The sequence below is a fragment of the Oncorhynchus keta genome, chromosome 14, assembly GCF_023373465.1.
Source record: "Oncorhynchus keta strain PuntledgeMale-10-30-2019 chromosome 14, Oket_V2, whole genome shotgun sequence".
Lineage (NCBI taxonomy): Eukaryota > Metazoa > Chordata > Actinopteri > Salmoniformes > Salmonidae > Oncorhynchus > Oncorhynchus keta.
The window spans coordinates 58,310,652-58,329,992 of NC_068434.1; the positions used below are offsets into that span (position 1 = coordinate 58,310,652).

Here is a 19,341-nt window from a genome sequence, read left to right on the forward strand (position 1 = left end):
AGAAGAAGAGATCTGAGGTTTAAAGTGAGTGTGTGTGTGTGTGTGTGTGTGTGTGTGTGTGTGTGTGTGTGTGTGTGTGTGTGTGTGTGTGTGTGTGTGTGTGTGTGTGTGTGTGTGTGTGTGTGTGTGTGTGTGTGTGTCAGTCACCAGATGCCAACACAATTGAACACTTATAGGAGATTCTGGAGTGGCGCCTGAGACAGCGTTTTCCAGCACCATCAACAAAACACCAAAATATCGAATGTATTGTGGAAGAATGGTGTTGCACCCCTCCAATACAGTTCCAGACACATGTAGGTATAATCTATGCAAAGGCGCATTGATGCTGTTCTGGCGGCTCGTGGTGGCCCAACTCCGTATTAAGACACTTTATTTTGGTATTTCCTTTATTTTTGAAGTTAACTGTATGTATGAGTTTAACACAATAGCATTGTCTTGGTGTGTTCCTTGAAGCACGTAAACTCAATTTACAAGGGAGCTGGCCATGGTGCTGAAAACTGGATGTCGCGCCTGTTCTATAACGACATCATCCTGTTATCTTACTTGGTTATTTGAAGTACCTGATATCGTGAACCTGTCACTGCACGTATTAGCTAACGTTTTTCAAGAGATTGAGTTAGCTTTTTCTTACAAGGCTACATTGTCAAAAGCACTGAAATACCTAGACGAGGCTAAAGAGCAAATACATCAGACAGTTTGCAACAAACATCTAACACAGCACTGGACCACTAATCCACAACTTTTTTTTACGCCACTTCGAAGAAATGACCAAATATAGGCAACCATTTTAGATCATAATACACAATTTAGTTAGATCTGTTCTCGGGAAAATTACATTTTAACTGGAGCCCTCTACACCCGTTTTCAGTTCGGCAAAGCGAAGATTGAGCGAAAAGGAATACCACTAGGCCTTCAGGTGATTGGTTAGACTTGCATGACATCATTAACAGTCCGTTCTCTCGTTGTCTGTGAGCATGCAAACTTGGAGAGAAAAAAAATCAGTCTCTCACAGATGAGGGCACATCTGCCGGAGTCCGAACTGCCTCTTTCGAGAGAGACTTGCACACCTCAGCTCGGGGCGTTTCGGTCACCAGTCACTTGGAATTGTACTCTCCTTATCAAGGCTCTCTCTGGTACCTGCCGAAAGACATTCTGACATGAAAATGCATGATGTTATCCAATATGTGCCAAGTATTATGATATCGCACAACATTGGGACATCGTCATCTCTATCCTTCAGGAAAAACGTCTTACAGTAAGATTGAGAGAGGGATTTTTGCCTTGGTTGAGTACCATCTAAACATGCAACATGAATCCCACTAACAGCACTGGAGCTGGTGGGCTTGCGCCCTGGAACTTAAACAGTAAGTTATCATATTTATAATGCACTTTTCGCATTTGAAATACAACAAATGGGAAAGATGGGCTATTAGACAGAAAGTGGAGGAAATCGAACTCCCCTGCAAACAATATAGTCTGTAGGTTTTAAACTATGTGTGCATTCTGAAAAATCCACTTTTGCAAACGAAGGCTGTTCAAATAACCTGTCCCCGAGTTATCACGAACATTATTTTAGAATCCCAAAGGATAGACTATTTGCAGATGTATTAATAATAACGGAATCAACTACAATAATTGTTCTCAGAAATACCACCGTGTCACCCCTTAATGATGTCCACCATTTGATTACACATCAAAGTGACTGAGAAAAGATCGCGCAAACTAGGTGCGCTCGATCAATTCGTATGGTTCGGCTGTCATATCTGAGTAAGCAGTCTTTGGGTTAGGCTATTATAGAAAAACCCTTGCCATGTGCACAAATAAAAATAACTAAAAACATGTTTTTCAATATGTTGTGGTCCTATCGACGTGATGTTTTAGTGGGCAATATGAGGCTAAACCATTTTAAAAGATGGTCCGACTTGAAGTAAATAAACTGTAGACTGTATATCCTTATCTAAAAAAAAAGATAAAATGTGTACTAACTGGTGATCTTCATCTTACGTTCGTGGTGTTTGTATAACTAACAGTTTAAGTAGTTGTAGATTATGAAGTTTGAAATATCAGACACAATTGCTTAAAGTGTTGTTCTAATGAAAGAATGGAACGTAAAGATGGAACCAAACTATTATCTCACAGCGCTCTTCAGATCATTTGATGAGTTAATTGGGTGTATGTTTAACCACTGGAGTTCAGGCCAATTATGAGAGGTGCATGCTTCTGGTTCTGAGGAAGTTCATGTCAACATTATTAATGCGTGACACTTGCTTCTCCATTTTGGGCTCTCTCTCTCTGCTTCCATTAAAATGTCCGACTCATTGCTGTTGTTGAATGAATGCATTTATTTTTTTTCATTTTGGGGGTGCTGAGGTTTCTAGATCATAGCTGATCTTATAGGGAACCCCAGTTCAACCAAAGCTCCCAAATGCAAAAACTGAGCTGATGTTAATTTACATCTAACAGATGCAATTTACATTCATCTGTAGTCTAAGATAAAGTTGATATAAACATTGTACAATTGACATTTGCATCACAGTGCAGATACCCAGTCCCCTATACTCACTGCACCTGACACAAAGCCATTTGACAATTCATCTTACTCCCCCCCCGTTGCTTTGTCCCAGCTGCCGGCATCCCTGAGAGACCTGCTTTAAACTGTTTAAAACTTGCTGAAGGGGGCTTTTGGTGCAGGAAAATGTCTGAACCTCATTGAGATGCAAAGCTCTCCCTGCAGCCCCTCGGAAATGAGCATCCCGACTGTCAGGATTTGTGTCCCCTCTACAATCATCAGTGGCAGCAGCGCACACAGGCAGACACCCAGAGCTCAACAAATTTCTCACAGCTGGGACAGCAGTAGTCCTCTTTATGTCTTAATCTAGTGACAATCTAGGAGTGGAGTGTGTTTTTTTTTTTTTTGGTGTGCTGGGTTCTAATCCTGTCCCTGTTTTGGTCCATGGCTGTTGTGCGTGGCTGCATTTGGCGTGGTGGACACTTTCAGCTGGTCTGATATTAACTGCACGGGACAGATTGTGGATGGGGTCAGGCAAGCCATTGTCCTTCAACCCAGATACATCAATTAGGGAGCCATTTTGCTAATTGAGCGTGAGAGGCTGAGAGATCTGTGATGCTCTTTTTGCCATCCCCTTGCCCCACCCCTGGTCAGGGCTACGCCTTTTCTACCAGGGTTGGGCTCAAAGTAAGCCGCTCAATTCGAATTGAATGCAGTCAAGTCAGGAAGTGATTTGAATCAAATTTCAGAAATAGCTTCTACTTTTCAGTTTACTGAGAAGTCATTGAAAATAAATTCCCTTTTTTTTCGATTATTGGTTTGTAATTTTAGTATAGTTCTTGAATTGACTGCCTGATCTCTGGGAAAGAGTCAAACTAAAGTCAACTACAGAATTTCAATCATTTAGGGCATGTATGGAACCTATTTAGGATGTTTACTAGGGTGAAATTAGCTTAGCCCAAAATAAACTCCATAGGTATACACTATAGTCAGAGAGATAATGTAGTGTACACATTGCATCCTTTAATGGGGTCATATGCTACACCCAACCCCCATATTAACTCCAATACTCCCCTCCCTGTCTGCCTGCTTCATAACCTAGTTTTAGGACTGAATCTGCTGCAGCACCGCTGTGTGCTAACGCTGGGCACAGATGTTTCACACTGGCACAAGCGGGCATAGACTGGGCTGGATGAGTTAACACGCAGGCCAGGGTGTAGAGCGATGCCTAGGGGACACATTCCATGCCCTCTCAGATTCATGAGCTCCAGGAATTTAGTCAGCTCTGACTCAGGGAGAGATGGATCATCTTTCCTAGGGTTTAGATTTCACGAGACAGCCCACTGGGCACACCAGATCATTTCAACATGGACAGTTGGGGAATATTTGGTTGAGAACTTGATTAATGAGATTACAACCTATATTCACCAGCTCAAAAATATAGCCAAAAGTTAGTTGAATTTCAAATGTTTATCACTATGCTTTCAACCATTTAAAAGCACAACAAAGTTCAAATGGGAATACAATGTTAGATATTTTGTTGATTTAATGTGCTATCCCTGTGCTTCATATAATAGCAGAACCAAATCACCTGGATTTCAGTTGAGATTGCATTACAAGTCCATGGTGCAAGTGATCAATGCCGTTCAAGAATCTGCACAGATTATTACAGCAAATGTGAAGATTGCCACAGACCTGCGAGGACCTATGTATGCAATCTTGAACATGCACACTTTTAAAAATATAATTACATAAGAAGACATTTATAGTCACAGAAATCTCAAAATGTAAATGTGGACATGGATGTGTCAGTCATTTTAAGTTTGAATTTGACATTCGTTTCTAAAATAGCTTTAACTTTAGGCTAATTACTGTATAAAAACATGTTGATAGTGGAAATAACATTGAAGATCTGACATTGTTTTAAAGGTGGAAATTCAACATATTTTATGTAAGGTTAGTCAATGCCGAAATGTGGTTACCATGATGATATAATCCTGTGGTGGAAATGTCACCCTCAAAACAACAGTTTGTTGATTACTTTTTTCAAATCCAATGTATTTTCCATGTCACAATACATTGACAAATTCCGTTGATTCGTTGGATAGCAGGTGTAACAGAAATACCAGATATTCCTGCAACGTTGTGAGGAAGGGATGTAACAAATAAAGAGACACAGACAACCTCACCGTAACCTCACCGTAACGTTAACAGAACTGCGGGAATGCAGTGATCGACAGGCAGGTGGGGGTGAAGGACACTGTCTACCGGGGCGAAGGACACCCCACCTCTCACCTGTGTACCGGCGTCCTAGTTAGCTGCCTAGCTACCACATAGTGTCCTTCGCCACCGCCTGCCAAGCGCCTGCCCTCGCCGTAAAGTTAACAGAACTGCGGGAAAGCAGTGTTCGGCAGGCAAGGGCGAAGGATTACTGTCTGCCGGTGTCCTAGCTAGCGAGTGGTGTCACCCCCGCCTCCCGCCTGTGTCTTCGTCTTCTGTGAGGTTTATCTGCGGTTGGTATCCAACGTTATGGTACATTACCAGCAGCTACTGTAGTCTCCTGCCTGTGTACCTAGTTTAAGTTGAAACATTATTTGAATAACTAGTCAAGTGATTTCGTAACACAGCTCTGCAGCATACTTAAACAGCTACTAGCTAGACAGCTAACCAGCTAGCCTAGCTAAATAGAGTGACTCAAAGACTGTACGGTATGGGAAGCACAGAGATACCGTTAGATGGTTGTCTGGCTGGCTGCTACTGCCTGAGCAGAGATGAGATTGTGACTTTAAAGGAATGAAAAATAATATTGTATAATTTCATTTTCTATTGATGTCTAGCCAATGTGGACCTGACAGAGACAATGGAACATTTTGGCAATTGAATGTTCACTCTCCTCGGCTTTGGAATGTTCATTAAAAAGCTCTAAAATATTTGTAATGTCATTATTTCATAATGCATGTAATGTTGAAAAACATCAAAGACGGTGATTATTTTGTAATAACGAACCAAAACTGAACCAACCTCAAAAAGCACTAATGGCTCAGCACTAGTTCCCTCCATGATACCGATTATTTCAAGACAATGGTTAGCAATAACTACACTATTCTACTGGTATGTGATCATCTCTCTCGCCCTCTCTTCCTCTCCCTCTCATATATTTGATCTTTATTTCGGAGCTACAGTAGTACGAAGTTTATGTCCATTGCTATGTCATAGAAGGGCCTCATTATTCACAATGCTGCTGTGCTACAGCAGCAGCAGCTTTAATTACATACGGTTTAATTGAAGAAAGCATGGCTCTTGTTGTAATGTCAGCAGTTGCCTATCAGCGTTGCGCAACACCTGTTTTTAGCCACATCCTCTATTTATAGCATCCTCTCTCATCAAAGCCACAGTAGCTAAGATCAGATAGCTAAGATCAGATGTAATTAACGCATTGTTGTTGCATGTTGGCACAGGGGCTGTGACAAAGACACAATCCACACTAAAGTCGGAGGGAGAACAGCCAGTCAAGGCTGTAACTGAACTAAAACATGTACAGTACCAGTCAAAAGTTTGGACACACCTACTCGTTCAAGGGTTTGTCTTTATTTGTACTATTTTCTACATTGTAGAATAATAGTGAAGACATCAAAATGATGAAATAACACGTACTGTATGGAGTCATGTAGTAACCAAAAAAAGTGTTTTAAAAAAAAAATCTAAATATGTTTTAGTAGCCACCCTTTACCTTGATGACAGCTTTGCACACTCTTGGCATTCTCTCAACCAGCTTCATGAGGTAGTCACTTGGAATGTATTTCAATTAATAGGTGTGCCTTACTAAAAGTTAATTTGTGGAGTTTCCTTCCTTCTTAATGAGATTGAGCCAATCAGTTGTGTTGTGACAAGGTATACAGAAGTGGTAGACAGAAGTTAGCCCTATTTGGTAAAAGACCAAGTCCATATTATAGCAAGAACTGCTCAAATAGCAACAGTCCATCATTACTTTTAAGACATGAAGGTCAGTCAATCCAGAACATGTCAAGAATTTGAAAGGTTCTTCTAGCCACTGGAAACAGCCACCTTGTCATGTAAATGAGTTAGATTAGAGAGTTAATAATCACATATACAGTACATGTCTTTGATTTTAATTTGATTGATGTATGTCAACATGACATATGGACATGACATACAGACTTTACCTTCCTCTTTTCCTCTTATCTGTCTCGCTCTCTCTTTCTCTTTCTCTCTCTTTCACTAAATCATCCTTTAACCACACCATCAGAAGTTTCGCATAATTCTTAAATATATGTTTATTTGGTAATGAACACAGTAACTATGTTTGACATTCTCGTTAACAAGCCCAGGACATTCCTGATGGCCCAGCAGAGTTATGCCAGTGGCAGCGATGTTTCTCTGCAGGTAGTTACATGGCACAGCATGAAAGCCTGGATAATGAGAATAAAGGGAATCAAAGGTAGAGCATGTACCATATCAAGCAGCTTACAGCACAGAAGAGGATTCCTACAGCATGCAGAGGGGATGTTCTACTGAGCCATGCATCCTATATTTAGCATTATTATTAGGCCCTCCCTAATGTTTAGAGCTCAGAGTGTGTTCCCATCAAAATGTACCCTTAGAGCAGGGGTTTCAAACACATTTGCCCCACTGGCCGCATCCGCACTTAAAATGTATTATAATCCATCTCCATCAAAATGTGCAAAAAATATTTCTCTATCCATCACTTTTGGGATTTTGGATGCTCCTTGACTTTCTAGTTTTTGTTTCGATGACTGTTAGTGAGCTGGACAGAGTGAAGAGATGATAAATGCGGGTCCATTGTCATTTCTACACGGTTTTGATTTGATTTTAGTCATTTAAATATCAATTGAGATCTTTTTTCCCCCAAATATATATATATATATATATATATATATATATATATATATATATATATTTTTTTTTTAAACTTAAACCACCCATGGGCCGGCAGTCCCTGTTGTGTAGTCTCAATAGTTCAAAAGACCAACGCAAGAGAGCATGATTCCTGCACATACTGTTTGCTAGCATTACCTTAATTGCTGTAGCTGTGGACAACGACAATGTGTTCTTGCTACAACTGATTCTTAAGTAGGCTCACCCAAGAATAGCTTGATTAACCTCTGCTTGAAATGCATAACAGCCCAGTGCATATGACGTATGTTTTCGTTGTTGATTTTCTGCATGTGATTGCACAAATCCCCTGGTTCAGTCTTTATTTAGGCCTTAGTTTAGTCTCTGTGTTCAACGTTATGTTTATTAGATGATACTGCATACAAGGATTAATATTCTACTCTCAAATCCATCATAAAAATGAAAGTGTCTCAGAAGATGGAGTAATCCTATTTGGCTAAATAGTGACTATAGTCCTTGTTTGAACTCCTGATTAATGAATGGAAGTATTTGTCAGCAGCATCTGCTGTTTGTGGCATCCTGCTGTTCAGCTTTGGCAAGTTATGTAGAGAAATATCTATCCGGGGTTCTGGAACCGTAACAGTCTGGATAACTACGGTATAGGCATATAGCTTTCTCTTGGGAAATACCCAAAAGGTATCACGTTGCCAAAAGTATGTGGACACACGTTCAAATGAGTGGATTCGGCAATTTCAGCCACACTCGTTGCTGACAGGTGTATAAAATCTAGCACACAGACATACAATCTCCATAGATAAACATTGGCAGTAGAATGGCCCGTACTGAAGAGCTCAGTGACATTCATCGTGGCACCATCATAGGCTGCCACCTTTCCAACAAGTCAGTTTGTCAAATTTATGCCCTGCTAGAGCTGCCCTGGTCAACTGTTAAGTCCTGTTATTGTGAAGTGGAAACGTCTAGGAGCAACAACGGCTCAGCCGCAAAGTGGTAGGCCACACAAACTCACAGAATGGGACCGTGGTGTGCTGAAGCGCGTAGCATGTAAAAAGCAACACTCACTACTGAGTTCCAAACTGCATCTGGAAGCAACATCAGCGCAATAACTGTTCATCGGGAGCTTGATGAAATGGGTTTCCATGGCCAAGCAGCCGCACACAATTCTAAGATCACCATGCGCAATGCCAAGCATCGGCTGGAGTGGTGTAAAGCTTGCCGCCATTGGACTCTGGCGCAGTGGAAACATGTTCTCTGGAGTTATGAATCACGCTTCGCTATCTGGCAGTCCAATGGACGAATCTCGGTTTAGGCCGGAGAACGCTACCTGTCCAAATGCATAGTGCCGACTGTAAAGTTTGGTAGGAGTAATTTCCCATTTCACATTCTTAAAATAAAGTGGTGATCCTAACTGACCTAAGACAGGGAATTTTTACTAGGATTAAATGTCAGGAATTGTGAAAAACTGAGTTTAAATGTATTTGGCTAAGGTGTATGTAAACTTCCGACTTGAAGTGTATATATTGAGCCGTTGTCTTTAAAGTAGAAAACGTCTTGATATTGGTCGAACAGGAACTGGATCAAACTTATTAGAAACTGATATAAAATCACTGAGATGAATGACCTGTTATGTATATGTACCTGTATTTGATAAAATATATTATTTTACCTGCAGCATCTAAGACCAAAACGCCTAATAACAGTATCTGGCCCGTAGCGGCTGTGTTTTAGCAATTTTGGCATTTAGGGCTTTCAAGTGGAGTGCATCTGCTTTTCTCTTGCTAGACACAAGGATACCACAGACATTGCTAGAGCCAGGAACAGTAATTCTGAGATTTTATACTGTAAAAAAAATCACCTATCTACTGTATATTTAACTATTTCTTTCTAATTGCATAATCCCTTGACAGGGACTGAAATACATAAAAGTTGTCTGTTTAATTATGGATACTCCCCTGAAATCCTTACATGCTTACACCATTTTACACCTGAACAGTAGAACCTCGATCAGTAGGCTCAGTTATTCACATCTGAAAAAAGCCAAGTCACTGTTCACCTTAAGCTGGGTGGCTGTGCGGGATGTAAACTCTATTAGCTCCCCACTTAACAGAGGTACATTTTTACATCATTCATTTCAGTTAACTAAACACATTCCTTTATTTGAGGAATCCCTCACAGACAGACTTTTGGGACCATGTTGTCAAGAGGTTCACATTTCCAGAGCTTGAAGGCAGGTAAAAACACAAACCTCACACAAATGTGTTCAGCCAAGATAGCAGTGTTGGGGAAGCCTCTCTAAAATAGTTTATTAGGTACACCCATCTAGTTCCAGGTCGTACCACCCTTTGCCTCCAGAACAGCCTGAATTCTTCAGAGCATGGATTCTACAAGGTGTGGCGTTCTAACGTTGCTCTATTGGTATTAAGAAACCTAAAGTGTGCCAGGAAAACCTTCCCCACACCATTACACCACCAGCCTGTACTACTGACACCATGCAGGATGGGGCCATGGACTCATGCTGCTTACACCAAATCCTGACTCATCAGCATGACTCAACAGGAACCGGGGCAGGCAATGTTTTTCCACCCCTCAATTTTTCAGTGTTGACGATCACGTACCCACTGGAGATGCTTCTTCTTGTTTTTAGCTGATAGGACTGGAACCCGGTGTGGTCGCCTACTGCAATAGCCCATCCATGACAAGGAGCTGTGCGTTCCCGCGATGCTATTCTGCACACCACTGTTGTACTGTTGTACTGTGCCGTTATTTGCATGTTTGTGGCCAGCCTGTTAGGTTGCATGATTCTTGCAATTCTCCTTGGACCTCCCTCATCAACAAGTTGCTTTTGCACACTGGACTGCCGCTGATTGGATGTTTTTTGATTGTTGCAACGTTTTCTGTAAACACTAGACACTGTTGTGCGCAAAAAGCCCAGGAAGGCCGTTTCTGATATACTGGAACAGGCTCACCTGGCACCAACGATTATACCACGTTCAAAGTTGCTTAAGATACTCGTTTTGCCCATTCTAACATTTAATCGATCAGTAAATGAATGCCTCGATGCCTGTCTGCCGGCTTTATATAGCAAGCCATGGCAACGTGACTCACTGTCTGTAGGAGCGAACCATTTTCGTGAATGGGGTGGTGTACCCAATAAACTGGCCACTGAATGTAGTGTACAAAGCTACCAATTACTTCACACAAGAAAAAGTTAAGCTATACAAAAGTGTAGTATATAGTATATAATGTATAGTTTACCTGACTAAAGTTACTTTGGAAAAAGTAGTTCACTACATCCAAACCACTTCGTGAAAGATCATCATATCTAAAATACAATTTGCAAGAACAGATCACTCGGGAGTCAGATGTTAACAGAATGTTTAATTTAAACACAAAAACTATGTTTCAAGTGAGAACTACGCAGGTCTGAAGAATAAAGGAAATTCTTCCCTTCCCTTTTTTCAGTTAATTTAGCAAAAACATAGTGTGTAGTTCCAGTAGTTAGCGACACCGCTACATGGCGAAAAAGTAATTAACTACTGCAACACTACCAAGCTACTTCCACCAAGCTACTGCATATTGTAGATAAATTACTAGTTGAACTACATGTAGTTCACTACTCCTGAACACTGCAAGATACTGAAACTAAGAGCAATTTCAAAAGTTAGCAGCCGCCATCTTTGTCTGGCTGGAATCAAAAAGAATGATTTATTCAGTCACCGCCCCGCAAGTGAGTATGGATTTTAGACTGGTTTGATCCCCTCTGAGTTATTTTTAACTTCAAAGTTGGCTGAACAGTGAAAAAGAACAAACCTACGATATGACCAGAGGTGGTTTCATTTGATTTCTGCCTCTCAGTTATGGACCAACTCCCCTCATTCTCTGTTCCACCTTCTGGAGGTCAGAGCAGTATACAACAACAGAAGGCAGAGAGCATTAGAAGCAGCATTTCACATCCTATATTCCGACTGAAAGACAGGGGCCATATCTTTGATCATTATTGATAAGATCTCCTGTATCCCCTAGCAAAACACTGCTTTGCCATTAGAGGGCAGCCTTTCAATGGAATCATACAATCACACCATCCAGCTCTACTAAAGACATACTGGCATACACATGTTGCAGTAGCACATAGTTGTGATATGGATTATGGCAAGTTGCTAGCTAGTGTTTTGTATAATTTGATCTTCTTATCGAATGGGGTTTGTTTTGTCATTCTACGCCCTGCCTTGCATTTCTACCATTGTTGTTTTTTGAATTATTTGATCATGTTTTATACAGTTGGATTTCCAAACTACAACACCACAAACAGAATAGTTAACTATAGTGCTTTAGTAGAGCCCTAGACACAGCAGAGACCGACTCAGCTACACTTTCAACAGTATGTCCTCCTCAAGCTAGTATTGTACAGCGGAGGTGTCTTGTGTCAGGACTTACCCCTGTAACTTTTCTGTTTGCATTACAAAGCTTTACAGTTGGCTGACAACTAAGCATTTCTTGCGGAGTATCGGGGTGCTGTGCCGATGATGACGACACTTAGGGAAATGCCTTTTATATTCACAGTACCTCAATATTTAATGTGGGGGGGATCCATTGCTGACACAGACAGCTATCCGCGATAGAAAGGAAATGGATTACCATTCAATGCTAATGGTCGGCTAATTATGCATAATTTGAGCTCAGTGTCACATTTTCTTACACGTCAATGTTACATCGCAGGCTCGGCTGGTGTATTTCTATCCGTTGTTTTTCCATTAGTGTGCAAGGGGAAAATACCTTTAAGTACTTAGAATCTCAACTGTTTTAGAGAGGCTTAAATAATGAACCTTTGGGTCAATCTAAATGACCAGAAAGAGGCGTTGATGTTTAGTGCTGTGCTTAATTTAGTTCTCTGTGATGTCTTATTGAATGAACAGACAGCTGCACAGAGCATGCGGGAGAACACATCACTGAGGAGCAATGCAATACGAAACCAACCCTCCCCACCCAAGGCCATTTACCAGGAATGCTGTCCAGGCCCATGTTCATGTCATAATCCTTTTGTCTACTCATTTGTTCATAGGAGCTAGGTAAACTGAAGGATCTGTAAACTAACTCAGGCATACATAGCTCAAGTTGTCAACGGCTTAAACCTTTACTACTATATCTCATTTGGAATGCAAATACTAATTTGCATATGCATATGCACATGCCCATAAAACCAGAACACATGACCAAGGATGAAAACCCAACCAGGATATTCTTCACTTGGAAGTAAAAACATATAGTACTATGTGCTTTATAATGTCTTCAGACTTTCATACTGTGTATCACATTTCAAGAATTAAATGTCTTGGCGAAGAACATTTTGCCGAGGGCAATATGTTACATAACAGTGGATATGTTGGGAGGTTTGTGCTAAGCATCCAGAAATAACATACTGTTATCATTGTGCTTCCTTTTCAGGCTCCTTGAGCAACATTTCAAGTGATGTCTTCTCAGCCAACCTCAGCTGTAATGATTCTGGCACCAATGAGACCTGTGTGGCGGGGGAGGAGGTGGTGGGAAGCCCCTATAAAGCAGTGGAGATGGTCTTCATCGCCCTGGTTACAGGCTCCCTTAGCTTTGTCACTGTCACAGGCAACATCCTGGTGATGCTCTCCATTAAAGTCAATCGGCACCTCCAGACTGTCAACAACTACTTTCTGTTTAGCCTGGCGTGTGCAGACCTTATCATTGGTGCGTTCTCCATGAACCTCTACACTGTCTACATCATTGTGGGCTATTGGCCCCTGGGACCTGTAGCGTGTGACTTGTGGCTGGCCCTGGATTACGTGGTGAGCAATGCTTCTGTCATGAACCTTCTTATTATTAGCTTTGACCGCTACTTCTGTGTCACCAAGCCCCTGAGTTATCCAGCCAGAAGGACCACCAAAATGGCTGGGCTGATGATAGCAGGTGCCTGGGTTCTCTCCTTCATTCTTTGGGCCCCTGCTATCCTGTTTTGGCAGTTTATTGTTGGAGAGCGCACGGTTCCACCAGGAGAGTGCTACATCCAGTTTCTCTCCAACCCTGCCGTCACCTTCGGCACAGCCATCGCTGCCTTCTACCTGCCTGTGGTCATCATGATGGTGCTCTACATCCACATCTCTCTGGCCAGCCGCAGCCGGGTGTCCAAGCAGAAGCCTGAGGCTGAGAAAAAGAAGAAGGGCCTCAAGATACCTAACCCACTCAAGAGCCACATCCTTAACAGACAGAATAACAACAACCAGTCCCCCAAACCCAGTCTGGAGTCCTGCAACACTGGTGAAGCTGTGAAGAATGGCAAGATTGATGAGTCTGTTGTTTCCACCAAGGCTGACGCTAGTGTCAATCGAGAAGAAAAAGAGAGTTCCAATGACTCCAGCTCAGCCAGCATTGCCACAAAAAACGCCAAGGAGAGGGCCAACAGTGAAGCCACTGTTGGGGGGGGGATTGGTGTTGCTCCTGCACCAGGTCCTGCTCCTGCACCTGAACCTGCACCTGCACCTGCACCTGCACCTGCACCTGCACCTGCAGCGGCAACCGTCAAACTCAACCCTACCTCTAAATGGTCCAAGATCAAGATTGTAACCAAGCAGGCTGGTGACGAGTGCATTACCGCCATCGAGATTCAGCCACCCATCCAGGGGAGCGAGGGCCGCTCTATCCCAGTCAACCGTCCCCGGAAGGTGGCGCGCAAGTTTGCCAGTATTGCCCGCAGCCAGGTGAAGAGGAAGCGCCAGATGGCAGCCAGGGAAAAGAAGGTGACCAAAACCATCTTCGCCATCCTGCTTGCCTTCATCCTCACATGGACCCCGTACAATGTCATGGTGCTCATCAGCACCTTCTGCCACTCCTGTGTCCCAGACACTGTGTGGGCCATCGGCTACTGGCTGTGCTACGTCAACAGCACCATCAACCCAGCCTGCTACGCCCTCTGCAATGCCACCTTCAAGAAGACCTTCAAGAACCTCCTCATGTGCCAGTATAAGAATATTGGAACAAGATGAGCTGGAGCATACATACAGTAGTAGGGCTGGTGAGGGGTAATATTACTGAGACATCTGGAGGGCTGAGTGGTACAGTAGGAGGGGAGGAGGGAGCCTCCACAGGGAGCCTCCTCCTCAGTCATGCTTATGAAATGATGTCACACTCAATGCTCCTCTGAGATGTCTTAGCCACAGAAGATAGTAACATCACATCTATGTCCAACTGATACAGTATAAATATGAAGTCCAATGTGAGGATCGTTCAACTGAAGAATCTGAGATCAGCTAAAGTTATGGAACCCTTGATGTGAAGACCAACAAGGACTAATTCGTATCCACTGAAATGTGGTAACAATCTTCAAGAAGCCCAGCTGAATGTCAGTAGACTAAGGCCAACACCTCTCCAAGATACCACCACCTAACCAGAGACACTGAGGGCAGTGTTACATCATGTCTGGGTGTACGGCAAAAGACACATTTAAAAAGGAGCTTGGAAATCTTCCTTTATACAACAGTATAAAATGAAACAAGCATGAGATGTCTAATTCAACTATCCATTTCCTCCTCTCCCTCCTCCGTATTATCGAGAGTGTTATTAACTCCTCGCGGAAATGGAGGCACTCCCTCACGTCAGTGAATCATTATCATAATGTGATATGTGGTCATAACATGGAGAGAAAAAGACGATACGGATTCTTTGTCGTCGCAGACTGTCAAGGCAAGTTGCACGTATGTCCAAGTACTGCAAAAATACTGCTGGTGACTTGAAATAAGTTGTTACCCCTGAAAGTACAGTATGCATTTCCATTCACCATCAGCAGACCAAAATATTGATGTATCTGTTTTGCTCAAAGATGTGTTTGGCTCCAAACAATTAATGTATCTTGTTGTTACGTTACAAGGAGAAACACCCACAGGCAACGGTAAAGCTTTAATTCTTTGCCAGATTCACAATTATGAAAGTGTTTTTAAAAATGTATTGAGCCTTCACTGCGAATGGAACTACCGGTACAAAAAACAAACACTTGTTTATAGGGGATACTTATCTCGAGAGTATTAAACATATTTTCTATGTTTTCTCCTGCCTAATTAAGAATGTGTAAATAGAAGGCCGTTGTATGCTCTAAAAAGTGCAGTTTCTCTCATGCAGTTCATATCTGAATGTTTGTACCTCTCTTGTATTACGTTTGTGGTTTACACCTAATTTTACAAATTGAATATAAAAAATATATATATATATAACTGTATGTATACGCAAGAGATATTAAGAGAGTGTATTTCTAAATTGATGTAAAGTCATGAATTATGGGAAAACATTTAAGCAGTTGTTTTTGTTTTGAATGCCATTGGTGACTAAGTCCCTTATATTTGTAACTTTGTCACTATTCTCCATGTTGGATTACAACGTGTGAAGTCCAGCTTGTACCTCCCCAGCCTATAATCACTTTCATGAGGTCACACCAATGATTATGTGGGTAACATTACTAGCTTATCTAACTGGTTCAATGCATTTTCGAAGAAGGACCTTCTGACAAAGCACTAGATGCATCAAAGTAGGGAGTAGTGGGGAAAATAACGGATATTGTTTGGGTGTGACCTTGTAATGTAAAATGACCAACTACGGATGTGCATCCATATAAAACTGATTTTGAAATGATCATGGAGTGCTTACTGTGGTGGTAAAGCTTGATGAATAATCTGTCTTTAATTGATGAATATAACATTGGCATGACAGGCTAGGTGCGACCCCAAAAAAAGGGTGTACGGGAGAGTGTAAAACATGACCACAGTTTCCTGTAATATGGGCCTCCCATAAAACAACCATCCAGAGACAGTGTACAGAGGATTGTATCTTTTTCTAATGCTTAATAAAGATTGTGTACCATTGGAATAGTTTTTGAAATTATTTTACATGTACAGTATGCTTTCTGATTTAATATACAGTATTAATGGAATATATTTTGCACACTACGAGTATTACCAGTCATACTATGGAATATAGAGTTAACATTGACAGTTAGTGATATCTGTTGGAGACAATGGAAGGAGAGCTGGGGCCGGTGACCGAACAGTGACACAGTATGAGCTAATGGCCGTGCTGCATGCCCAGGGGAGTGCCAGATCCAGCAGGACCCTTAGAGCCAAAACACAGCAGCACAAATCAGGGCACCACAACTCCAGGTCAGCAAGGCCCTGTGGGCTTTATAACAAATTGTCCGGTTTGCCCTGTTTTAAGGGCCACTTGGTTTACTCATTCAACCATGCCTCTTCCTCGCAATAACAATGAGACATCGCCTGACGTTTGGCATCATTATCTTTCAACTAGTGCCATACATTTTATTACTTGATCTTACAGGTCAACAGTAACATAGAAGTGAAACATGACAGGTCCTGAAATGAAATCATGTACTTATTAAAGGGGGCTGAACGTATTGATTTAGCCTCGTTTACAATCATTCTCATTAGCAAATTAAACTGAGAATGAGATTTGGGTCTTGAAGACGTGCTTTGATGTGGGCATCTTTTATGTGTGTTTGCAGGTGGGAGGCATTTGTACATTCACTCTGCCAAAACTGTACACAGTTACAGTCACTCTACCTTCTAGATAACTTGAAACAGACTAACCAAGTCTTATGTCTGGGTGTAGCCTAGGCTAGCCAACAAGCTAGCCAACTTCTTTCGCCAATCAGCTTCAGCCAGAGGGTGTGTGACTGTGGCAAAGTTGGTTTGACTTTGGATAGTCTATCTGTGGGCTAGTTTGGGACCGTCAATATATTACACAATGTAAATGGGAAAATATTTAAATGTTGCACACCTTTTAGACGTGTGCAATATTTGTATATGAATTTCCACAATTTATAGTTGGTTTGAGGTTTTTATGTCATACTAATTTGGAGCTATTGACATCTTAAAATCAAATCAAATCATCAAATTAAATCAAATTAAATTTGTCACAGATGTTAATGCGAGTGTAGCGAAATGCTTGTGCTTCTAGTTCCGACCATGCAGTAATATCTAACAAGCAATCTAACAATTTCACAACGACCTTATACACACAAGGGTAAAGGAATGAATAAGAATATGTACAGAAAAATATATGGATGGCCAAACGGCATAGGCAAGATGCAGTAGATGGTATAGAGTACAGTATATACATATGAGATGAGTAATGTAGGGTATGTAAACATTATATAAAGTGGCATTGTTTAAAGTGGCTAGTGATACATTTATGACATCCAATTTTTTATTATTAAAGTGGCTAGAGATTTGAGTCAGTATGTTGGCAGCAGCCACTCAATGTTAGTGATGGCTGTTTAAAAATCTGATGGCCTTGAGATAGAAGCTGTTTTTCAGTCTCTAGTTCCCTGCTTTGATGCACCTGTACTGACCTCGTCTTCTGGATGGTAGCGGGGTGAACAGGCAGTGGCTCGGGTGGTTGTTGTCCTTGATGATCTTTTTGGCCTTCCTGTGACATCAGGTGGTGTAGGTGTCCTGGAGGGCAGGTAGTTTGCCCCCGGTGATTTGTTGTGCAGACCTCACGACCCTCTGGAGAGCCTTCCGGTTGTGGGCAGAACAGTTGCCATATCAGGCGGTGATACAGCCCGACCGGATGCTCTCGATTGTGCATCTGTAGACGATTTTGAGTGTTTTTGGTGACAAGCCAAATTTCCTCTGCCTCCTGAGGTTGAAGAGGCGCTGCTGCACCTTCTTCACCACACTGTCTGTGTGGGGGGACCATTTCAGCTTGTCCGTGATGTGTACTGCCGAGGAACTTAAAACTTTCCACCTTCTCCGCGACTGTCCCGTCGATGTGGATAGGGGGCTGCTCCCTCTGCTGTTTCCTGAGGTCCACGATCATCTCCTTTGTTTGTTGACATTGAGTGTGAGGTTATTTTCCTGACACCACACTCCGAGGGCCCTCACCTCCTCCCTGTAGGCTGTCTCGTCGTTGTTGGTAATCAAGCCTACCACTGTAGTGTCGTCTGCAAACCTGATGATTGACTTGGAGGCGTGCATGGCCATGCAGTCATGGGTGAACAGGGAGTACAGGAGAGGGCTGAGAACGCACCCTTGTGGGGCCCCAGTGTTGAGGATCAGTGGGGTGGAGATGTTGTTTTCTACCCTCACCACCTGGGGGCAGCCAGTCAGGAAGTCCAGGACCCAGTTGCACAGGGCAGGGTCGAGACCCAGGGTCTCGAGCTTAATGATGAGTTTGAAGGGTACTATGGTGTTAAATGCTGAGCTGTAATCAATGAACAGCATTCTTACATAGGTATTCCTCTCGTCCAGATTGGTTAGGGCAGTGTGCAGTGTGATTGCGAATGCGTCGTAGGGTGTCAGGTAGGGTGGAGGGGATATGGTCCTTGACTAGTCTCTCAAAGCACTTCATGATGATGGAAGTGAGTGCTACTGTGCAATAGTCATTTAGCTCAGTTACCTTAGCTTTCTTAGGAACAGGAACAATGGTGGCCCTCTTGAAGCATGTGGGAACAGCAGACTGGGATAAGGATTGATTGAATATGTCCGTAAATACACCAGCCAGCTGGTCTGTGCATGCTCTGAGGACGCGGCCAGGGATGCCGTCTGGGCCGGCAGCCTTGTGTTTAAATGTTTTACTCACGTTGGCTGAAGTGAAGGAGAGCCCGCAGGTTTTGGTAGCGAGCTGTGTCGGTGGCACTGTATTGTCCTCAAAGCGAGCAAAGAAGTTGTTTCGTTTGTCTTGGAGCAAGAAATATTGTCCCATGTATGTACATTGTGTAATTTACTGTTGGTCCGCACCTAGCCCCATAGGGATATCCAAAGTCAACCCAAATGTACAATGGTCAGCGTGCTGGGCACTACTTGGGTGCTGTCAGCTGTAGGCAGGAATTAAATATACCCAACAGAAGGAAAATTGTTAGGTACACTTCATACCATGACATACCCTTTTTTCCTAATAATCTCCCAAATCTC

The 19,341-nt window shown here is 42.4% G+C and overlaps 1 protein-coding gene across 1 annotated transcript; it reads left to right on the top strand.

Moving 5' to 3' along the window:
* Positions 1–964: 964 nt before the first annotated feature.
* Positions 965–16,279, top strand: LOC118393681 (muscarinic acetylcholine receptor M4-like). Its single transcript, XM_035786639.2, has 2 exons — positions 965–1,364; positions 12,845–16,279. The coding sequence occupies exons 1-2, from the start codon at positions 1,310–1,312 to the stop codon at positions 14,407–14,409; spliced, it is 1,620 nt and encodes a 539-aa protein (XP_035642532.1). The 5' UTR covers positions 965–1,309; the 3' UTR covers positions 14,410–16,279.
* Positions 16,280–19,341: the final 3,062 nt, after the last annotated feature.